The 25,208-nt window shown below is 41.6% G+C and overlaps 1 protein-coding gene across 4 annotated transcripts in view; it reads left to right on the forward strand.

Moving 5' to 3' along the window:
- LOC118388951 (potassium voltage-gated channel subfamily KQT member 2-like) overlaps positions 1–25,208 on the forward strand; it is an 82,118-nt gene that overhangs the window by 48,474 nt on the left and 8,436 nt on the right. Inside the window, exons 9-14 of one of the 4 annotated variants that reach the window (XM_035778587.2) lie at positions 6,798–6,869; positions 7,126–7,155; positions 12,942–13,201; positions 14,103–14,150; positions 21,017–21,125; positions 21,434–21,565. In XM_035778587.2, the coding sequence (XP_035634480.1) occupies positions 6,798–6,869; positions 7,126–7,155; positions 12,942–13,201; positions 14,103–14,150; positions 21,017–21,125; positions 21,434–21,565 (651 nt within the window). The remainder of the gene's footprint in view (positions 1–6,797; positions 6,870–7,125; positions 7,156–12,941; positions 13,202–14,102; positions 14,151–21,016; positions 21,126–21,433; positions 21,566–25,208) is intronic. The other 3 variants (XM_035778589.2, XM_035778590.2, XM_035778591.2) reach the window with 3 other exon arrangements.

Below are 25,208 nucleotides of genomic sequence, written 5' to 3' on the forward strand. Positions count from 1 at the left end.
TAAGTGTATGTAAACTTCCGACTTCAACTGTATGTAGATATAAAGTGCCTTCTGGAAAGTATTCAGACCCCTTGACTTCTGCCACTCTTTATGTTACAGCCGTATTCTAAAATTGATTAAATAAAACATTTTCCTCAGCAATGTACACACAATACCTCAAAAGGACAAAGCGAAAACAGGTTTTTTTTTTTTTGTTTTTGTTTTAAATAACGGATACCTTATTTACATGAGTATTCAGACCATTTGCTATGAGACTCGAAATTGAGCTCAGGTGCATCCTGTTTCCATTGATCATCCTTCAGATGTTTCTACAACGTGACTGGAGTCCACCTGTGGTAAATTCAATTGATTGGACATGATTTGGAAAGGTACACACCTATCTAAATAAGGTCCCACAGATGTCAGGTCATGTCAGAGCAAAAACCAAGCCATGAAGTCGAAGGAATTATCCATAGAGCTTCTACAGCATTGAAGGTCCCCAAGAACAAAGTGGCCTCAATCATTCTTAATTGGAAGAAGCTTTGAACCACCAAGACTCTTCCTAGAGCTGGCCGCATGGCCAAACTGAGCAATCGGGGGAGAGGGGCCTTTGTGAGGGAGGTGACCAAAACTCGATGGTCACTGACAGAGCTCTATAGTTCCTCTGTGGATATGAGAGAAGCGTCTAGAAGGACAAACATCTCTGCAGCACTCCACCAATTGGGCCATTATAGTAGAGTGGCCAGACAGAAGCCACTCCTCAGTAAAAGGCACATGACAGCCCACTTGGATTTTGCCATAAGGCACCTAAAGACTCTCAGATCATGAGAAACAAGGTTATCTGGTCTGATGAAACCAAGATTGAACTCTTTAGCCTGAATGCCAAGCATCACTTTTGGAGGAAACCTGGCACCATCCCTACTATGAAGCATTGTGGTGGCAGTATCATGCTGTGGGGATGTTTTTCAGCGGCAGGGACTGGGAAAATAGTCAGAATCGAGGCAAAGTTGAATGTAGGAAAGTACAGTGATCCTTGATGAAATCCTGCTCCAGAGCGCTCAGGACCTCAGACTGTGGGGGAAGGTTCACCTTCCAACAGGACAACGACCCTAAGCACACAGCCAAGACAACGCAGGAGTGGCTTCAGGACAAGTTTCTGATTGTCCTTGAGTGGCCCAGGCTGAGCCTGGACTTGAACCTAATCCAACATCTCTGGAGAGACCTGAAAATAGCTGTACAGCAACGCTCCCCATCCAACCTGACAGAGCTTGAGAGGATCTGCAGTGAAGAATGGAAGGAAACTCCCCAAATACAGGTGGGCCAAGCTTGTAGCGTCATAGCCACGAAGACTCGATTCTGGAATCGCTGCCAAAGGTGCTTCAACAAAGTAAAGGGTCTGAATACTTATGTAAATGTGATATTTCAGTTTTTTATTTTAAATAAATGAGCAAAAATGTCTAAAAGCCTGTTTTTGCTTTGTCGTTATGGGGTATTGTTTGTAGATTGATAAGAAAATAATGATGTACTGGACCATACGCACTAGCATCTAGGACCTGTTTCAAATGGTCACTTTTATGCTCAACATAAACACTTCATATGCGCACATGCTCCAGAATGGGAATAATATCCTTTCTATTTGATTCAGCTAAGTTCAGTTATATTGTTTTTAATATAAATCAATCAAATCAATCAAATGTATTTATAAAGCCCTTTTTACATCAGCCAATTTCACAAAGTGCTCTACAAAAACCCAGCTTAAAACCCCAAACAACAAGCAATTCAGATGTAGAAGCACGGTGGCTAAGAAAAACTCCCTAGAAAGGCAGGAACCTAGGAAGAAACCTAGAGAGGAACAAGAGTCTGAGTAGTGTCCAGTCCTTTTCTGGCTGTGCCGGGTTGAGATTATAACAGTGCATGGCCAAGATGTTCAATCGTTCATAGATGACCAGCAGGGTCAAATAATAATAGGTGCCGTAGAGCGAGAGAGTCGATAACAGCAGGTTCGGGACAAGGTAGCATGTCCGGTGAACAGGTCAGGGTTCCATAGCCGCAGGCAGAACAGTTGAAACTGGATCAACAATACGACCAGGTGGACTAGGGGCAGCAAGGAGTCATCAGGCCAGGTAGTCCTGGGGCATGGTCCCAGAGCTCAGGTCCTCCGGGAGGGAGAGATAATTAGAGGGAGCATACTTCAATTCACACAGGATACCGGATAAGACAGGAGAAATACTCCAGATATAAGACCGACCCTAGCACCCCGACACAAACTATTGCATACTGGAGGCTGAGACAGGAGGGGTCAGGGGACACTGTGGCCCTGTCCGAGAAAACCCCTGGACAGGGCCAACCAGGCAGTATATAACCACACCCACTTTGCTTAATCACACGCCCCCACACCACCAGAGGGATATCTTCAAGGGATATCTTCAACCACCAACTTAGCAGCAAAACTTTGAAATCAGCCTTTGCCTTAACAGGAAGGCAGTGTAGAGGCTAGCACTGGAGCAATATGATCTCATTTTTTGTCCAGATTCTAGCAGCCGTGTTTAGAGCTAACTGAAGTTGATTTACTGCTTTATCCGGGTAGCCAGAAAGTAGAGAATTCCAGTAGTCTAGTCTAGAAGTGACAAAAGCTGATTTATTTGCAATGTTAAGAAGATGGGAATAAAGCTGTTCTTGAAATAGTCTTGATATGTTCGTCAAAAGAGAGATCAGGAACTCCGAGGTCCTTCACAGGTTTATTTGAGACGACTGTACAACCATCGAGATTAATTGTCAGATCCAACAGAAGTTCTCTTTTTTCTTGGGACGTAGAACTAACATCTCTGTTTTGTCCGAGTTTAAAACTAAAACAATTGCCGCCATTCACTTCCTTATGTCAGAAACACAGGCTTCCAGGAAGGGCAATTTTGGGGCTTCACCATGTTTCGTTGAAATGTACAGCTGTGTATCATTCGCATAGGAATGAAAGTTAACATTATGTTTCTGAATGACATCAACAAGAGGTCAAATATATGGTGAAAACAATAGTGGTCCGAAAACGGAGCCTTGAGGAACACTGAAACATACAGTTGATTTGTCAGAGGACAAACCATCTACAGAGACAAACTGATATCTTTCCGACAGATAAGATCTAAACCAGGCCAGAACTTGTCCTTGTAGACCAATTTGGGTTTCCAATCTCTCCAAAAGAATGTGGTGTCAAAAGCAGCATTAAGGTCTAGGAGCGTGAGGACAGATGCAGAGCCTTGTTCTGACGCTATTAAAAGGTAATTTACCACTTTCACGAGTGCAGTCTCAGTGCTATGATGTGGTCTAAAACCAGACTGAAGCGTTTCGTATAAATTGTTTGTCTTCAGATAGGCAGTGAGTTGCTGTGCAACAGCTTTTCAAAGGTTTTTGAGAGGAAAGGGAGATTCGATAATTTTTCATTTTCTGGGTGAAGTTTTGGCTTTTTCAAGAGAGGCTTTATTACTGCCACTTTTAGCGAGTTTGGTACACATCCGGTGGATAGGGAACCATTTATTATGTTCAACATAGGAGGGCCAAGCACAGGAAGCCGCTCTTTCAGTAGTTTTGTTGGAATAGGGTCCAGTATGCAGCTTGAAGGTTTTGAGGCCATTACTATTTTCATGAATGTGTCAAGCGATATAGGATTAAAAAAACGTGAGTGTCTCCCTTGATTCTAGGTCCTGGCAGTGTTGTGCAGACTCAGGACAACTGAGCATTGGAGAAATACGCAGATTTTAAAAAAGAGTCTGGTAAAATAATGGCACAGGACTTATAAGCATATCTTTTCAGCTAAATGAACAAGCCTATGGCATTGAGCATTGCCAGATAACATACAGTAGACCAACTCATATTCTGTTCTTATAAGATAAATTGTTATTCATATCATAATGTTTCTTTAGACCTGAATAAATAAATAATGGATGTATTGTGATGGTGTATATTAAATAGGTTTATTCAACTTTTTAAATGTAGATGTTCTAAAGGTGCACATCGGCGGCTTGAATGCAGCTTGTATGGGTGGAGGCCTGTAGATACTTAACTTGTTTATGTTAATTAACAGGCTTCTGTAGCTCAGTTGGTAGAGCATGGCGCTTGTAACGCCAGGGTAGTGGGTTCGATCCCCGGGACCACCCATACGTAGAATGTATGCACACATGACTGTAAGTCGCTTTGGATAAAAGCTTCTGCTAAATGGCATATATTATTATTACCGTGAGACTGCCACAGCCCTAGATGGAGCTAGTCAAGATGCTCTCAATGGTGCAGCTGTAGAACTTTTTGAGGATCTGAGGGCCCATGACAAGTCTTTTCGGCCTCCTGGGGGGGAAGAGGCGTTGTAGTACTTTCTTCACAACTGTGTTGGTGTTTGTGGACCATGATAAGTCCTTAGTGATGTCGACACCGAGGAACTTGAAGCTCGCGACCTGCTCCACTACAGCCTTCAATGTAGATGGGGGCGTGCTCGGCCCCCCGTTTCCTGTAGTCCACTATCAGCGCCTTTTGTCTTGCTGACGTTGAGGGAGAGATTGTTGTCCTGGCACTACACTGCCAGCTCACTGACCTCATCCCTATAGGCTGTCTCATTGTCAGTGATCAGGCCAACCGTCATCAGCAAACTTAATGATGGTGTTGGAGTCTTGCGTGACCATGCAGTCGTGGGTGAACAGGGAGTACAGGAGTAGATTAAGCACGCAATCCAAGGGGCCCCTGTGTTGAGAGTCAGTGTGGCGGATGTGTTGTTGCCTACCCTCACCACCTGGGGGCCCTGTCAGGAAGTCCAGGATCCAGTTGCAGAGGGAAGGTGTTCAGTCCCAGGGTCCTGAGCTGCTTGGAGGGCAGTATGGTGTTGAATGCTGATATTACAGAATGGGAGAGGTTTAAAATGTCAGTGAAGACACTTGCCAGCTGGTCAACGCATGCTCTGAGTACGCATTCTGGTAATCCGTCTGGCCTTGCTGCCTTGTGAATATTAACCTGTTTAAAGGTCTTTCTCACATCGGCTACTGAGAGCGAGATCACACAGTCGTCCGGAACAGCTGGTGTTCTCATGCATGGTTGCTTACCTCAAAGCGAGCATAGAAGAAATTGAGCTTTTCTGGTAGGCTCGCATCACTGGGCAGCTCACAGCTGGGTTTTCTTTTGTAATCTGTGATAGTTTGCAAATCCTGCCATATCCGACGAGCATCAGAGCCGACGTATTAGGATTAGATCTAAGTCATGTATTGATTTGTATGTACATACGGTCACTGTGGGGATGACGCTGTCAATGTTAATGAAGTCGGTGACTGATTTGGTAATGTTATCAGATGAATCCGGAACATGTTCCAGTCTGTGCTATCGAAATAGTTCTGTAGCCTAACATTCGCTTCATCGGACCACTTCCATATTGAGCGTGTCACTGGTACTTTCTGTTTTGAGTTTTTGGTAGACCTTACTGCGAAATGCTTACTTACAAGCCCTTAACCACTAATGCAGTTTTAAGAAAATATAGTTAAGAACTGTGGTTAATGATCACTGTTCTGATGTCCTGGAGATGTTTTTGGTCATAGGAAATTATGGTAGAAATATAATGTGCAAAAAAAGTTAAGATCAGCATAAAGAAAGCACACAAAACAGCAGAATTGGTCAGCTATCCACTGCAGCACCATCTTATCATATTTGATATCCAGTAGCGCACGCACACAATCACACTCACTGTCGCTCTCTCTCTCTATCTTGCTCTCGCTTTCTTGGCATAGCACACATACACACAGCACGGCATAACATTACACACAGACAGGCAGACAGGCAGGCAGGCAGGCAGGCAGGCAGGCAGGCAGGCAGGCAGGCAGGCAGGCAGGCAGGCAGGCAGGCAGGCAGGCAGACAGACAGACAGACAGACAGACAGACAGACAGACAGACAGACAGACAGACAGACAGACAGACAGACAGACAGACAGACAGACAGACAAATGAAAAAGACTGATGTTTTCCAATTTAATGAATTCTGGTTCATAACTTTAGTTAGTTTGTGACTATTTGGTCCCCTGTGTGATGTCACAGGCTTGTCTAATTGTATTGGTAGTGATTAGTCTTTGTTAATGTGAATGTTCTATGCCAGGTGTATAGATGGCTAACTTGAGCTTGAGTATTGATTGATTGCTGAAGGGGAAAAGGCAAACGGGCCTGCAACTGGGCCAAATCTGATTGTCGCATAGTGGGCCCAAAGCCGAAGGACTGGGTACTTTTTACCTCATCTGCAGAGAAAGGTTTCCATTGGATAGGTACTGCAAGTCTTAGATAAAATAATGTGCCTGTCTCATAAAGAACAACAGGCTACTTTGAAAGTTGGGGTGTCAAATTGAATTCAAAGGCTGTATGACTACAGTGAAGTTTAATGAAACATTATATTACGTAAGACAAGTATCGTTTCCAAAACTTTGGACGATTAATGAATGGGATAGTAATTGCAGTTGTTTGTTACTGTGTCACATTCTCTTATCTGCATTCCCAAAAAATTATGAAAATGCCATCTTAGTTCTGGTTACAGGGCAATTGAAAACATCCTCACAGAATTCAAGCTCTTGGTAAGGAGGCATTTGAAATCAAGTAAAATTGAAATCTACTACCTACTACCCATAAATGGCCTACTACCCATAAATGGCCTACTACCCATAAATGGCAGTGATTGCTTCGGGAATAATATACATTCATATAGAACATTTGAAAGAAAACCAAGCCATTCTATATGCAGTAAAGCTGTGCTGGGGTATGTTTTTCTCTTCTTCCTTGTAACACCAACACATCTTTTGTCTTTTATTTATAAGTAGACTGATCCCGCCACTAAATCAACTGGATCTACTAAGAAATCTGAAGAGCAAGTCGGGACTGTCATTCAGGTCAGAAACAAAATCTGAATTCATCATTCATGGAAAATATAGTGTGCTACTATATCTATAAAAAATATATAATCAATACTACTATATCAGATTTGACATATTATTGACAATATTGTGTGTGTGTGTGTGTGTGTGTGTGTGTGTGTGTGTGTGTGTGTGTGTGTGTGTGTGTGTGTGTGTGTGTGTGTGTGTGTGTGTGTGTGTGTGTGTGTGTGTGTGTGTGTGTGTGTGTCTTTTGTGTTTCCTGACCAAACAGGAAGGAACCCCAACCGGAGTCCTCCCCAAGGTCAGTATCAAAACATAATTTTCACTCATCTCCAACCCAAATTTCTGGTCAGTTCCAAAGTCTACACTGAACCTGAAGACTGTTCAAAACAGTCACCAACGTTGAGAGTACCAGCCATGTCACTGAGGTGACCAACACTCGACCAAACAAGTCCTACTGTTTCTAGTTTATCACATCTTGACTATTTCACGGTTATATGGTCAGGTGCAGCAAAGAATAACTTAAGAAAGCGTCAGCTGGCCCAGAATAGAGCAGCACACCTTGCCCTTCACTGTACTTAGTGGGTTCATATCAACACTATACAAATTTAACGCAACGCACAATGTTACAGTGCGTTCACACCTCTTGACGTTTTCCACATTTTGTTGTGTTACAACTTGAATTGAAAATGGATTAAAATTCGTTTTTTTTTGTCACACATATTACCCCATAATGTCAAAGTGGAATTATGTTTTTCAAAACAAAACATTAACAAATGAATAAAAATGTAAAGCTGAAATGTCTTGAGTCAATAAGTATTCAACACCCTTGTTGTGGCAAGCCTAAATAAGTTCAGGGTAAAAATGTGCTTAACAAGTCACATAATAAGTTGCACTGACTCACGCTGTGTGCGATAATAGTGATTAACATGATTTTTGAATGACTATCGCATCTCTGTACCCCACACAAACAATTATTGGTGAGGTCCCTCAGTCGAGCAGTGAATTTCAAACACAGATTCAACCCCAAAGACCAGGGAGGTTTTCCAATGCCTCGCAAAGAAGGGCACTTATTGGTAGTAAAAAATTAAAAAGCGGACATTTGAATATCCCTTTGAGCATGGTGAAGTTATTAATTACAGTCGTGGCCAAATGTTTTGAGAATGACACAAATATTAATTCCCACAAAGTTTTCTGCTTCAGTGTCTTTAGATATTTTTGTCAGATGTTACTATGGAATACTGAAGTATAATTACAAGCATTTCATAAGTGTCAAAGGCTTTTATTGATAATTTCATGAGGTTGATGTAAAGAGTCAATATTTGCAGTGTTGACCCTTCTTTTTCAAGACCTCAGCAATCCGTCCTGACTGATTGCAGCCCATTCTTGCATAATCAATGTTTGGAGTTTGTCTTCATTTGTGGGTTTTTGTTTGTCCACCCGCCTCTTGTGGATTGACCACAAGTTCTCAATGGGATTAAGGTCTGGGCCACTTAGTTATCACTTTTAGTTTCACTTTTGCCTTATGGCAAGGTGTTCCATTATGCTGGAAAAGGCATTGTTCGTCACCAAACTGTTCCTGGAAGGTTGGGAGAAGTTGCTCTCAGAGGATGTGTTGGTACCAATCTTTATTCATGGCTGTGTTGTTAGGCAAAATTGTGAGTGAGCCCACTCCCTTGACTGAGAAGCAATCCCACACATGAATGGTCTCAGGATGTTTTACTGTTGGCATGACACAGGACTGACAGGACTTCTCAGGACTGACAGGTCTTCTCCGGACAAGCTTTTTTCCGGATGCCCCAAACAATCGGAAAGGGGATTCATCAGAGAAAATTACTTTACCCCAGTCCTCAGAAGTCCAATCCCAGTACCTTTAGCAGAATATCAGTCTCTCCCTGATGTTTTTCCTGGAGAGAAGTGGCTTCTTTGCTGCCCTTCTTGACACCAGGCCATCCTCCAAAAGTCTTTGCCTCACTGTGCGTGCAGATGCACTCACACCTGCCTGCTGCCATTCTTGAGCAAGCTCTGTACTGGTGGTGCCCCGATCCCACAGCGTAATCAACTTTAGGAGACAGTCCTGGCGCTTGCTGGACTTTCTTGGGCGACCTGAAGCCTTCTTCACAACAGTTGAACCGCTCTCCTTGAAGTTCTTGATGATCCGATAAATGGTTGATTTAGGTGCAATCTTATTGGCAGCAATATCCTTGTCTGTGAAGCCCCCTTTTTGTGCAAAGCAATGATGACGACACGTTTCCTTGCTTGACAGAGGAAGAACAATGATTCCAAGCACCACCCTCCTTTTGAAGCTTCCAGTCTGTTATTCGAACTCAATCAGCATGACAGAGTGATCTCCAGCCTTGTCATCGTCAACACTCACACCTGTGTTAACAAGATAATCACTGACATGATCAGCTGGTCCTTTTGTGACGGGGCTGAAATGCAGTGGAAATGTTTTTGGGGGATTCAGTTCGCTTGCATGGCAAAGAGGGACTTTGCAATTCATCTGATCACTCTTTATAACATTCTGGAGTATATGCAAATGTCCATCATACAAACTGAGGCAGCAGACTTTGTGAAAATTAATATTTGTGTCATTCTCAACTTTTGGCCACGACTGTACACTTGGGATGGCGTATCAATACACAGAGTCACTACAAAGATACAGGAGTCCTTAACTCAGTTGCCAGAGAGGATGGAAACTTTTTGTCATGAATACAAAGTGTTATGTTTGCGGCAAATCCAATACAACACATTACTGAGTACCATTCATATTTCCAAGCATAGTGGTTGCTTTATCATGTTAGCAGTATGCTTGTAATCGTTAAGGACAGGCACATTTTTCAGGATGAATAGAAACGTAATAGAGCCAAGCACAGGCAAATTCCTAAAGGAAAACCTGGTAAAGCCTGCTTTCCACGAGACAATGGGAGATATATTCACCTTTCAGCAGGACAATGACCTAAAACACGAGGCCAAATCTACACTGGAGTTACTGAAGAAGAATGTTGGCCGTGTAACAGTTTTGACTTAAATCTACTTTAAAATCTATTGCAAAACCTGAAAATGATTGTCTAGCAATGATCAACAACCATTTTGACAGAGCTTGAAGAATGTTGCACAATCCAGGTGTGGAAAACTCTTAGAAATGTACCCAGAAAGATTCACAGCTGTAATCACTTCTAAAAGTGCTTCTACAAAGTATTGACTCAGGGGTGTGAATACTTATGTAAATGAGATATTTCTGTATTTAATTTTCAATATATGTGCAAAAATGTTTTTTTGTAGATGGGAGAATGTTTTTTTATCAATTTAATCCATTTGGAATTCAGGCTGTAACACAACACAATGTGGAATAAGTCAAGGGGTATGAACATTTTCTGAATGATTTTTATATAGAGACATGGTCACATGGAACTCCCATCTCATTTTACAATCTGCAAAATGAGCTTTTAAAAAACAAATAAAACAGTACCACATGACCCACGCCTCTCCCCGCTCTGACCTAAATAACTTGTTTGTATATACAGTGTACCCCTTAACTTTTAACCACATTTTCTTACATTACATCCTATTCTAAAATTGATTTTATATTTTTTTGCCCTTCTCAATCTGCACACAATACCCCATAATGACAAAGCGAAAACAGGTTTAGACATTTTTGCAAATGTATTGCAAAGAAAAAACAGAAATAGCTTATTTGCATATGTTTTCAGACCCTTTGCTATGAGACTTGAAATTGGGCTCAGGTGCATCCTGTTTCCATTGAACATGGTTGATGTTTCTACAACTTACACACACCTGTCTATATAATGTCCCACAGTTGACTGTGCATGTCAGAGCAAAACCCAAGCCATGAGGTCGAAGGAAGAGCTCCGAGATGGGATTGTGTCAAGGCACAGATTTGGGGAAGGGGTACCAAAATAATTCTGCAGCATTGGAGATCCCCAAAAACACAGTGGCCTCCATCATTCATAAATAGAATAAGTTTGGAACCACCAAGACCCTTCCTAGAGCTGGCTGCCTGGCCAAACTGAGCAATCGGGGGAGAAGGGCCTTGGTCAGGGAGGTGATCAAGAACCCGATGGTCACTGACAGAGCTCCAGAGGTCCTCTGAGGAGATGGGAGAACCTTCCAGAAGGACAACCATCTTTGCAGCACTTCACCAATCAGGCCTTTATGGTATAGTGGCCAGACGGAAGTCACTCCTCAGTAGAAGGCACATGAAAGCCTGCTTGTAGTTTGCCATAAGGCACCTAAAGGACTCTCAGACCATGAGAAACAAGGTTCTCTGGTCAGCTGAAACCAAGATTGAACTCTTTGGCCTGAATACCAAGCGTCACATCTGGAGGAAATCTGGCACCATCCCTATGGTGAAGCATGGTGGTTGGTGGCAGCATCATGCTGTGGGGATGTTTTTCAGCGACAGGGACGGAGAGAATAGTCAGGTTTGAGGAAATGATGAACAGGGTCAAAGTACAGAGAGATCATTGACGAAAACCTGCTTCAGAGTGCTCAGGACCTCCAGATTGTGGCAAAGGTTCACCTTCCAACAGGAAAACAACCCTAAGAACACAGCCAAGTCGATGCAGGAGTGGTTTCGGGACAAGTCTCTGAATGTTCTTGAGTTGCCCAGCCAGAGCCTGGACTTGAACCTGATCTAACATCTCTAAAGAGAGAACTGAAAATAGCTGTGCAGCGACACTCCCCATCCAACCTGACAGAGTTTGAGAGGATCTGCAGAGAAGAATGGGAGAAACTCCCATACTCAAGAAGACTTGAGGCTGTAATCGCTGCCACAGGTGCTTCAACAAAGCATCCCGGAGTCGCCTCTTCACTGTTGATGTTGAGACTGGTGTTTTGGGGGCACTATTTAATGAAGCTGCCAGTTGAGGACTTGTGATGAGTCTGTTTCTCACTCAATATTATTATTTTTCACGACTCATTCAGGACAATCCGTTACCATGGTAGCATCCACATTAACGTAGAGGTGTAATCTGAAACACAGCCAAAACAAACAGCAAATGCATCCAACATGTTTGTAGAGTCACAAGCTTGATGTCATCATTGGATGCAAGTAATGTGGGACCAAATGCTAAACTTTTGACTACTTTTAATACACATACAGTGCATTCGGAAAGTATTCAGACCCCTTGACTATTTCCACATTTTGTTACGTTACAGCCTTATTCTAAAATGAATTAAATTGTTTGTTTTTTCCTCATTCATCTCCACACAAGACGTATTAGTCTTATTTGTATGTAGCTCTGTCCTTGAGCTGTTTTTATCTATCAATGATTTGTATTATGTTATGTTTTGTATGTTGTGTGGACCCTAGGAAGACTAGCTGCTGCATAAGCAACAGCTAATGGGGATCCTAATAAATAAACAAACAAACTTCTTTGCATTCAAGGATTGTGTCCCAAATGGCACCCAAAATGCACTTCTTAGAAATTCGCAGCCTAGGGAATAGGGTGCTATTTGGGACACAAACAAGGACACAACAACACAGAGAGCCTGTGGGCTACCTACTGACACTAGTCCCTTTTTTTTACCCATCAAATTTCTGACTAATGCTGCATGACGGCGTGGCGTCAATGACAACGTTATTTATGAGCGTGGCACAATGTTGTGCTCTGACCTTGTCCTCTCATGAACTCGTGGCCATGCTCATAAGTAGTGCACATACTTACTCAGGAGATTTAGTCATACGGTCACCAATATGTTAAGCTTGTGAGTGTGAAAAGGCCTGGGTAAGGTGTTTGTGTTTTAGACAAGTCCTATAAAATGAGATTTATTGAAAAGCATATTTTAACTGATTACTTACTGCCAAGTCATTAGAGTAACTTGTGAGGCGTCTGTTGTAATACTCCGACAATATTCAGTTGGGGCTGAATGAATGCAATACCAAAACATTGTACAGCTAGTAAACCACTAAATTTTCCAACATCAATAGCATCTGATTACCATAACTGCAAGTTGGTAAATAAAGATCTGCATGAATACACAGAACAACACTGACTTGTATTGATTGAGTGGCGATCACATGACATCTCCTCTCAATGTCTCTTGATCCCCTGACCCCTCCAGTCAGAAGGTCAGCCTGAAGGAGCGTGTTTTCTCCAGTCCCCGGAGCTCAGGGACCAAAGGGAAAGGTTCACCCCAGGGCCCCAGTGGACAAGGCAGCCAGGGTCAAGGCCAAGGCCAACCCATTCACAGGTCCCCCAGCGCCGACAACAGCAATGAAGACAGCCCCAACAAAGTGCCCAAGAGCTGGAGTTTCGGAGAACGCAGCCGGGCACGTCAAGCCTTCCGCATGAAGGGCGCCGCCTCGCGCCAAAACTCGGAAGGTAGGAGCATCTTTACACAGTGTGTTTCTGTGGTACTTGATATGTTGAGTTTCCGTCTAGCTTTTGAATGATGTGTTGTTCTGTGTGGCTTTAGTGTTGCAATGTCATCCAAGCGGCCGTCTTGGAAATGAGTTTGTTGTGTGGTGTGATGTGCTGTGCTGTGCTGTGAGAGTTCAAATTGCATGTTGTGCTATGTGCTGTATCTATTGTGGCCCCGTTCTTTCCCAGGTGTCACACTTTTTTTGTTTATTATCTGTGGTATCTTTGTTACCTTTCTGTTTGGTTCCTTTGAAACAGACTTGGAACAGTACAATTAGAGAAAGACATACAGTGTGGTGATTGTGTTCTGCTGATGTCGTTGCCGTTTTTAAAGTTAGGTGACAGAGACAAGTTATAACAATGGTTATAATGCCACTTAATGCTATCATACGGATTTGGTTGGCTACATTACTCTGACTATAGCAGGTTATAACAAACCTTTGAACTGATGATGACAGTGTAATAACGGCTGTCCTCTATATAGCTCGATAAAAGAGTTTCATGGCGAACTCATGAGTTCCCATTACATGTCTTATAACAATCCTAGTGGTAGTATATTATGAGCATTGTCACCACCCCTTAAAGTATTTAGATGTTCAAGTCTTAAAGTGGTTAAGTGTTACTGTTAATTAAGCATCGATATGAATCATGAATTAAACAGCATGGCAGCATATGTTTGCCCTACACGAGGCAGGTCTGTTAAACATGTCCGGTCTGTTTTATGTGTCTGTGTTCATCCAATTGTTGCTCTTGATGGCGTTTTTCTCTGTACGTTGACAGAAAACAATCTTTTGATGCACGCTAGGCAAAACGCAATCCTCATCGATTCCTTTTCGTTTCTCTATTTGACGGTGTGCTAAAGTGCTGATTGAGATGCAGGATGAAGAATTCAGACAGAAGAGCTCACCAGGTCAGGCAAACCGAGATGCTTGTTTCAACATCCACGATCAACACACCGTTAAGCAATATATAAAGGGATTTATTACCTCATGTACAGATATGCTATCGTGTTTTGTTTTTGGTTTGGTGTGCATTTTGGGCTGATTTCCCAGACACAGAAGCCCAGTCTCTGACTAAAAAGCATGCTCAATGAAGAATCTCCATTTTTAAAGTGTCTTCCAGTCCAGGATTAGGCTTGATCTGTGTCTGAGAACCCAGCCCATGTTTGGAATTCGTTTTTTTTATTTGTTCCATTTGGCAAACAGCTGTAAAGACGTTAGAATATAGTACAGGATAACGTCTATTTTTATTTGCTGGCAATGGCATCACCTTCCTGTTGTCTGTTTGATTTACTTTGTTTTTGAATATGATAACATCATCATAAACCATGTACTGTCAATACTAATCACCAGAACTCATGTGAGTAATCAGATTTAGACATATTTTTCTCATTTCTGTCCAAATTCTCCCAAAGTGTCTAAAATGTATTGTGTAGCTCAGTGGTTCCCAAACTTTTTTATTGTCCCGTACCCCTTCAAACATTCAACCTCCAGCTGCGTACCTCCTCTAGCACCAGGGTCAGCGCACATTTTGTCCCGCACATTGAATATAGTTGAGGAGAGTCCCTGTAATCCTAGATTCAGATCATTCAGGCAAGAAGAAATATCACCCAGATAGGCCAGTCGTGTGAGAAACTCATCATCATGCAAGCGGTCAGACAAGTGAAAGTTATGGTCAGTAAAGAAAACGTGTCAGTACTTTGCCCCTTGATAACCAGCACACCTCTGTATGTTGTAAAAGCATTACATGGCCGCTGCCCATATCATTGCAGAAAGTGCAGAAAATACACAAGAGTTTAAGCCTTGCTTTAACAAAGTTAACCATTTCACTGTAGTGTCAAACTTATTTCAAGCTGTCAGGCATTCCCTTGGCAGCAAGAGCCTCTCGGCGGATGCTGCAGTGTACCCAAGTGCCATCGGGAGCAACTGCTTGCATGCACGTTACCAATCCACTATGTCTCCTTGTCATATATTTTGCGCCATCAGTACAGATGCCAACACATCTTGACCACCAAAGTCCATTTGATGTCACAAAGCTGTCCAATATCCTCTCCTGTTGTCCTGGTTTCCAGTGGTTTGCAGAAGAGTGATGTCTTCCTTAATTAACCCCCCATAAACATAAAGGACATATACCAGGAGCTGTGCCAGGCCCGCCAGGTCTGTTGACTCATCCAGCTATAACGCATATAATTCACTGGCTTCTATGCAAAGCAGTAATTGTTTCAAAACATCTCCTGCCATGTCACTGATGCGTCGTGAAACAGTGTTGTTTGATGAAGATATTGTCTGTATAGTTTTTTTGGGCCTTTCCCCCCAGCAGTTTCCCAGCCATATCCACAGCAGCAGGAATAATTAAGTCCTCCACAATAGCATGGGGCTTGCCTGTCTGTAATGGGTGCGTACTGGCGGCAGAGAAGTCAGACGCAGGAGAGCAAAAACTGTGTTTCCAACGGCGCAGTTTAATAATAAAAACCCAACGGAAACCAGAAAAATCAATAAATGGGTACAAAACCCGACGCACACCAGACATAACGTGCACAAGCACTACAATAAACAATACTGGACAAGGACATGGGGGGGGAACAGAGGTTTAAATGCACAACCTGTAATTGATGGAATTGAAACCAGGTGTGTGGGATGATAAGACAAGACAAAACAAATGGAAAATGAAAGGTGGTTCGGCGATGGCTAGAAGACCGGTGACATTGGCCGCCGAACGTCGCCCAAACAAGGACAGGGACCGACTTCGGAGGAAGTCGTGACAGTGTCCTAGCAGTGTCCTCCACTCAGTGTCCTCCACTCGGTAGCTCACCATATAAGACGCTTCTAGTACCTTCTTATTAGTGGTATCTGTTGGATTTATACATGTCTTACTACTCGAAATTTGTCTTAATTCTCGCTCAAAAAAATCCTGTGGCTTCGTTTTTCAAATTGGCATGTTTTGTTTTTAAATATCTGCGCAAGAGTGAAGGTTTCATCGAGTTGTGAGATAGTACTTTTACACATATAACACACTGTGCCTGAGGAAAGGCTCTACTTCCAATATAAGTGAACCCCAGAACAATGGAGTTGTTCGGTGCTTTCCCGGGAAAGGGGGCAGTAGCTCTTCGGTGGCACCAGATTCACAACTTTCAGTGTCCATGCTAGCTGGGCTAACAACATATAGTGGGGCAAAAAAGTATTTAGTCAGCCACCAATTGTGCAAGTTCTCCCACTTAAAAAGATGAGAGGCCTGTAATTTTCATCATAGGTACACTTCAACTATGACAGACAAAATGAGAAAAAAAATCCAGAAATCACATTGTAGGATTTTTAATGAATTTATTTGCAAATTATGGTGGCAAATATCCAGCATTGGATGTGCTCATGGAAGCAGAACAACTTCGACAGGCGCAGGTGTAGTACTGCTGGTAGTAGCAGTACTACCAGTAGAGCTGGTATTTCTCTATGGACTCGGGCCTTACTTTTTTTTTTACCCATCTATCAATTTCCGAGCAAAAGGAATGAGCAGCAACTATGTTTGGCTACATACGGACCGTTAGTGGATTTCCCGCGAGACAGTAACGGTTAATTTGATTGGATGTTAATTATTTGACTAGGCTACCTGTATTTGACATTGTTGTTATTTCGGCTGAAAACTAGATGGTTTAATTTTATTTTTGGCAGTGAAACAAGGCTACTCAGGCGAGAGAAAAAAACTCACCCAAGTGTATTGGAAAATATAAATGGACATTTTGAAAATGTGAATTATTTTTTTAATAAAAAAAAAATGTTTTAAAAATGAAAATAATTGTGAATCACATTTTTACTTGGTGTACCCCTGATGTACCCCTGGGGGGGTTAGGCAATACCTGGCGTAGCTCAATAAAGTTACTTTATTTGTGCCCTGGTCCTATAAGAGCTCTTTGTCACTTCTCACGAACCGGGTTGTGATAAAAACTCACACTCATTCTTATGTTTAATAAAGGTATCGTATAGTGTGTGTGTGGCAGGCTTACAATGATGGCAAAAAACAACATTTAAGAGTGCGCTGACCTTGGTGCTAGAGGTTGTACGCAACTGGAGGTTGAATGTTTGAAGGGTTATGGGACTATAAAAGTTTGGGAACCATTGAGCTACACAATACATTTTAGACACTGGGAGGATTTGGACATGAAATGAGAGAAATCTGCCTAAAGCCGATTTCTCACATATGTTCTGGTGATCAACCAGATCAAAATAATGCTAAATGATGCTTAAAACAATTTTCTAAAGTTATTATATGGAGTTAAATTAGTGCCAAAAACCGAGTGTGCATGTAATCAGTGTTGTGCACATATCAGTCTCTCATTGATTTCAGTCTCATGCCATTATCTGATAACTGTTGCAAAACGATTTGGCTAAATTACAGCAATCATTTAGTAGCATGGTTAAGGTAACATCTCAACCTCAGTAACAAGCCATAACAATCTGTCAGTTTATAGTAATGACTGTTACTGACCTCTGTTGATATGTCTGTTACGTCATGATAATTATTAGCTTGGTAAAACAGCAATTCATTTTGGATTCCCAGACTAGTAATAAAAATAAAATAAAAAATTGATAGGACTCAAGTTAACTGTTACATTTCAGTTAGCCTGACATGCTGCCTCTATAACACGATCATGACAAATTATAGTGTCAAAATGATGACATAAAGCCTGTCACGATATGTCATTACCATTTTGCAAAGTGACGTAACACTTACAAAGCGAGAACTGTGAGACATTTGAATCTGATTGTATGTTTCGACACTTCATAATGCCATCTGGGCTTACATGTAATGGGATACTGTAGCGGGCCTTATGCCACTTCTATGGCAGCCTTATGAAGGCGTTATGATGCTGCATTTACCGATTTCCACTGCCTGTAACTCTAATGCAGCAACCAGTTGTGACTTGGGAGGAATCCTCAACTGCACACCTTTGGAAAACAAAAGATCCGACATGCTTACATGTTACAAAGTGCAGTTGTGAGAGACCTACTGATCATTTATCACAAAACCTACAAATATGTTTCATAGTTGTAACACTATGCACATAATATGTTCAAGTATGTGACGTTAGATTGATCCATCCTTTGGGGAAATGCTTTTGAATATTACTGATTTGGCACTATTTGACTATTGTACAATATATCACATCTTGTCACATCTGAGCATTGGAATGAATTCAAATCTGACAAATATACCAATGTGTATACTTCTAAATGAGTTGGCTGCTTCACAGAGTTGCTGCTTTAGCCTCATTACGATACTGTATCAGTTGGGTCATGTTCATATGAAGCCTTAGCTTAAACGGCTTTGGAACCTTGTTTTCAGAGTGACATTTTAATTGAGTTTGCTTGGTAACTTATTTTAACACCCCGATGCAAATTTCCACAGCTTTGTCACTGGTTGCTGCGTGACAGTGTAGGGTTTTCACTGTCAAATGACCATTGTGACAACATTCCTTTTCACAATTTTGCTTTAGAAACAGTGACTGCAACTAGTATGAAAATCTTGGTAACACTTTCTGTGAATGCCCTAATCATGAGGAAATGTAAGCGCCTATGTTTAGCATTATAATGGATTTTGCGTATTTCTTAAGGGGTTATTAAATCCTGTTGCAGCAGTCCTTTCTTCTTCAGTCCATTCCACTAATTACTGTCCCAAACTACATTTGATGCCCATAAGTTTTACTCATCACCCCACGATGCAGAACTGGCCAATACCCCTGCTGTCCATATTGCATTGTACCTTCAGAGAGATTCTGTAATACATGACAAGATACCCACTGAGACAACTGAATATCACCACTGCCCTCGGGTTCTTTACATCATGATATTGTATATCATTTCCTAATAAGCCTGGTTTTTGGAGATTGTATTATGATTTCATCCCACAATTTAACCAGGTTTATTTTATTGTCTTTTCCTTCTCCTCTCCACCTCCTTTGCAGCAATTGAGGGGTTAATCAGTAAGAAACAAAATCCCATGTCTGCTTGGGGGATGGCCACCAGATCAAAATGAATCAAAACAAGTGTTTATATGATTGAAGCAATATAATGCATGCCCAACTGTAGACCCATTCCATGAGCACAGTAATGGGTGGGCCCCATCATTTTCATAATAGCCCACTCCAACTAGATGCAAGCAGCCCGAAAGCCATGCACTCAACTCAAAATGGCTGCCGCTGTTGCATTCTAACCTGCATGAAGGAAGCTGTCTGATCTGTCAGTTGGCCTTCGGCGCCCACTAAGGGTCTTTTAAGCACAGCACTATAGAACCGTGACACTAGATCCCCTCCCCTAAAAATGGAAGCCATGTTGGGGAAGACGTGATGCAGTTTCACGGCTCTGTATTTTGGCATTAGGCGCACAATGTTTTTGTCTGTTGGAGTGAAACTGGGATAGGTCAATGCTGTGGCCCAAAATTATTGACACCTTCAGGCAAGTTCAAGCTCTTTATATGTCAATACAGATATCTACCTCAAATGTCTTGAGCTCAGAGTTCACATACTTGAGCTCATAGACATACTTGATTATGCTGGATACACATACGACATACACTAGATACACAGAACTAAAGATGAACAAAGCCTCTTGCACACCATAAACCATTATGGTCTTGAAAAGGGAGAAATCCTTACCATCTCGAATACAACACCAACATTGAAATATATAGGGAAAGATTTACTCAGCCTTGTCACCAGTCTGAACCTCTTATTTCTCTGATGCAAATTGCTGCCAACTTGAGTCTGGCCTTTAGATCCCAAAAATAGAAAAGCAACTATTACAATAATTGAAAGTTAAATGTGTGACTGCACAAGCCAATATCCAAACTCCTTCTCTGCTCCCCCCTGCCAGTCAAATTTACAATAAATCCAGTGACTCAGCCACACATAAAAAAAGTTTGATATTGAAAGGAGTATATTTTATGCCAAATATAATGAATTATATAGAGTAGGACCGGTGTACAGTGTTACACTGTTTCCATTATTAAGTTTACTTTCAAGATATAGCTCTGGATAAGAGCGTCTGCTAAATGACTTAAATGTTAAATGTTATAGCTAGATATATTGATTGCGGAGTTAGCTGTCCTGCTATGGCTTGTATATAGATTCTTATTGAACATCCATGTTTTGTACTGTTACGTCTCTGCATTGAACCTCATATAGGCACATAGTCCCCCTTCTGCCATAATAGGCATTCAGCAGTTTGAAATACTGGAACAACTTTCTCTGTATCCCACTCTGAATAGGCCTACACCTTGAACTCAAGTGTCTCAAACTGCAGATTGACTAGGCTGTGGTCCACTGCAGTGGCCTGTCTGCTGACTGTCTCAGTGTCATGCACAACGATGCTAGCTGCTAGCGTAGCTTAAGATAAGAGCACACTGGCTTCGGCACGCCACGTCACGCCTCCGTATTTAATATTTTTGGGCCACAGTAGTCAGGTGAAGCCATTAACCTCAGAAACTGGTACCACTATGCCCCCCCCCCCACACCTCTTTCCTTTTCCTTATCCTGCATCAGCCAATGAGATGAACCGACACTGCCATTAACCTGCCCTCGATTCGACGCCCAATCCCACACTGTAACCCTGGGCTGTGCAAGTTAATAGCCGTGCCTTCGCTTGGTTCCATGCAGACTGGCATCCTTATAGACTGAATGAGTCGAGGTTAGGGGAGAGTGCAGGTGACAGTTCAGTGTTTCCATCCGCCCCATGCCACAGGAACACGCTAACACCGGAGCTCTCGTGTGCTTTTTGTGTTTCGTAGAAGCCAGCCTCCCTGGAGAGGACATAGCAGACGACAATAAGAGCTGCCACTGTGAGTTTGTCCCTCAGGACCTAACTCCCGGACTCAAGGTCACTATCAGGTCCATTTGGTAAGCCAAGACAAGTTTTGTCTTTCAGAGTGTGTCTGGGTCAGGTCAATCTCTATCTCTCATTATCTGTATGATTTATTTTACCCAGCGCTGGTATATTCAAGTTTGGGATATTCTTATCAACCTCCTGCTCTTCAATCTCAATCTGGGAAAATCGGTTTACACTGTTATACAGACATGTAAAAAGTTGAATTGAGATATCTCATGGCCCACATAGTTGTCCCCAACCCAATATAATGATCGATGAAATGTCCCATTAAAATATCCTATTGAGGTTGTGTTCATATCGCAAACGTCTCTCTCCTCAGCATTATGAGGTTCATGGTCTCCAAGAGGAAGTTCAAAGAGAGCCTGCGGCCGTACGACGTGATGGATGTCATAGAGCAGTATTCAGCCGGCCACTTGGACATGCTGGCCCGCATCAAAAATCTCCAGTCCAGGCAAGATACCCTCCCTTCTATTCTCTCTCTCTTATTCTCTATCTCACTCTGAGACATGTATTGATTGCGTATGTCTTCACATCGCAGGGGTAATACTTGTTGGAAGCACCTTTTGAAACCATTGCAACTGTGAATCATTTTGAAAAGATTCTACCAACCTTCAAAGTACATCAAAATTGCTCAAGCTCAGTACATTTAGTTTGGGAATCATTGATGGACAGCAATATTCAAACCATGTCTCCGATTTTCAAGCAGATTTAAGTCAGAACTCAGACTGAACCACTCAGGAACAATCAACACCTCATGGAAAGCCATTCAAAGGTGTGGCATTAAAATATGTGTAATTGTCCTGCTATTTTAACTCTATCCCAGGGTTAGGTTTTCAGAAGACTACGGTGGGTTTTCTTCTAACTTTTTACCTGTGTTTTGCTACTTTCAAATTTCTTCTGATCCTGACAAACTTCCCAGTCAATTGGACTGAAATAGGTGCCGGTACTATTTTGACTGCTATTATGATTGTCTGTGTATTTCATATCCTCAAATTGTTAAAACACTGTCACTTCCACAAGCATGTGGCTACACCTGCAATAACATCGCTAAAACACGTGAAGGGGACCAATAACATTTTATTTGATTTGAATGCCAAAGACACACCAGAATGGCTTTGCCAGAGGTTTTGAGTGTTCCTGAGTGTTCCACGTGGGCGTGGGTGGGCAAAGGCCCAACCAATCAGATTAAGCAAAAAATATATATAAAAAATATACATTATTTTGCTCTACTGTATTTTTTTACCTAAGAACAGTACTTGACCTGGGCAGGAGCTCACCGGAACTGGGTACCTTTTTCTTCTGCTTGACTTCTTGCACCTCCTATAGAATATTAGCTCAAAAGTATTGAGGAGTTTCTGCACCTAAATATAAATGGTACCAACACCTATTTCAGTCCAAGTCAACCACTGGCCTAAACATGCAGAGCAGTGGGATAGGGGTGGGAAAACAAAAAGGGATATGTAATTGACAATAATAATACTAAATTGTATTTGGCAGATGCCTTTCAGGACACGCAAGGACTTCTTACATAAAATCTAGTACTGTACTTAAAACATTTTTTTTTAGGGCTATGTATTGAATTGTCTTGATTATTTACCTGGAAAAGAACAGTAAAAGGAAGTTGTTAAAAAATATATATAATCTTATCAATTTCAAAATAATGAGTGGGTTCACTTCGCACTGATACAATATGCAGTAAACAGTAGCTATCGCTGTGTAGGCTAGGCTACACTGTGTAGGCTATTCACCGTTAGCTTGTTAGCTAAATGTCCAAACAAAGCTCACTGTTAAAAATGTTAAAAGGATGTTGAAGAATTTGCGAAGTTATGTGATATCAGTGATTTTACCATGAAGGCCCTCCAGTCCCCTTCTATATCGATCACTGATTGCATTGATCTAATCGAGGGCCTTAAAGACAGTGTCAGAATAATCAGAGTCCATGATCAGCATCCCAAAGGCCAGCATCCCGTCACCTCTTCACTGTTGGCGTTGAGACTGGTTAGCCTTTTAAAATGATAAACTTGGATTAGCTAACACAGCATGCCATTGGAACACAGGAGTGATGGTTGCTGAAAATGGGCCTCTGTACGCCTATGTAGATATTCCATAAAGAATCTGCCATTTCCAGCTGCAATAGTCATTTAGGACATTAACAATGTCTACACTGTATTTCTGATCAAGTTGATGTAATTTGAATGGACTTTTTTTTGTTGCTTTTCATTCAAAAATAAGGACATTTCTAAGTGACCCCAACTTTTTTCAACAGTAGTGTAATTACAAAAGATGTGTAGACTTGTTAATTGTTTACTCCATGTGTAACTCTGTGTTGTCTGTTCACACTGCTATGCTTTATCTTGGCCAGGTCGCAGTTGCAAATGAGAACTTGTTCTCAACTAGCCTACCTGGTTAAATAAAGGTGAAATACATTTTTTTTTTTAAATCACATGTACTGTATGATGCGTGGGAATACTTTGAAACAGATTTCCAAAATGAAATCACTTTTCTGGTGTTTTTACAGTCTTATGTCCAACAATAAAAAAAGATTTAGGGGCCCAATAAAATACTGTTACTTTTACTTAACCAGGTAAGTTACTGAGAACACGTTCTCTTTTTATAATAACAACCTAAAATAATTATACTTGAGTCAGTGCCATGCTTTGCTGTCACACAATTCATAGCTAAATTCAATTCCTTTAAACCTATTGTTGACTATGTTATGATAGTCTGTCAATCAAATATTCCTAAACCAAATGTCATGTTGTTAATGGCGTGAGCAAACAACAGCCCCTGTTGGCTGGAATCATTGGATGATTGATAATTCATGATATTCCTGAGTCCCACCCACATCACTGGATAGGCTACGGATGACGATACGGATGACGATTCAGTGACGATAAGTGGTTATTTCAATGAAAAGTTGATGTAGTCTGTTTCTTTCTAACTGTCCCGTATGCATGTTAATACAACTCTTATCAAGCCAATTAGCATTTGGGGCTGACCTGCTTCATGCATATTTTATGATGTTAAAGAGACTTACCATAAAGGGTCCAATATCCAGAGACACAACCCTGATAACCATGACCAAGCTCATTTTCCATGAGGTTGTTCTTACCAAGTGAACCCAGCCATTTTTTTGTTGTTGCAATTATAGAGTTGTGAGTTTTGTTCCCCCAAAGGTCAGAACGCATTGAATCTGAATTCAACGTCTATACGCTTTACACAACAATAGTAAGTGTCTGTCCACCATGGATAACACTCGGCGAGATCTTGAGCATTCAGTCTCATCTCAGGGCCATCGTTGTCAAATAAGTACAATATATGTTGTGAGTTTACAAATGGTACCACATATATGTAAATATATTCCTACTTAGAAATCTCCTCACTTTCTTAAAAAGATGGCTGCACTGTCATATCATACAGCTACAGTATAGTGGCCAATTGAATTTACCAAATGAAAACAGCAATTTGCTGTTTTACTATTGGCAAATATGTCTGGAATATATTTTCACTTATTTGTCCTTGTCTTTTGTCTCCTGGTTCTGTTGTTTGGGTTTCGTTCATTTGATGTGTGCCTGTCGGACTGGTCCTTGTTGCGCCGTCATCCTGCATTGTGCTGGTGTCTTCTCTATTCACTTTGCCAGGATAGATATGATTGTTGGTCCCCCTGGACCCTCAACTCCCCGCCATAAGAAGTATGCAACTGATGGACCCAAAGAGTCACCAAAAAACTCTCCTAGGTTAGGCCTCACCAGACTACATCTCTCTCATCAAGAGCTTATCCCTTAGTTCATAATCTATTCTCTTGACAAGCAGCGAGAAACCTTTTTTTGTCTCGGCCTACTGTGACAGCGTGTGACTAGTTGTGTCTATATCGCAATGTGATGCAGTTTAACTTGATCAAAGTAAGCAAGCATCTTGCAGCAATTATTCAGTTATTCTCAGGATAAAATCACTCAAACTCAGTGATTCATAGTCTCTTTGACGCCATTTGAGTGCTGATCAGCTTTATATACGGGAGTATACACATATACTGAATGTACAAAACATTAGGAACACTTTCCTAAAATTGAGTTGCACCTGCTTTTACCTTCAGA

The sequence above is a fragment of the Oncorhynchus keta genome, chromosome 10, assembly GCF_023373465.1.
Source record: "Oncorhynchus keta strain PuntledgeMale-10-30-2019 chromosome 10, Oket_V2, whole genome shotgun sequence".
Taxonomy (NCBI): Eukaryota; Metazoa; Chordata; class Actinopteri; order Salmoniformes; family Salmonidae; genus Oncorhynchus; species Oncorhynchus keta.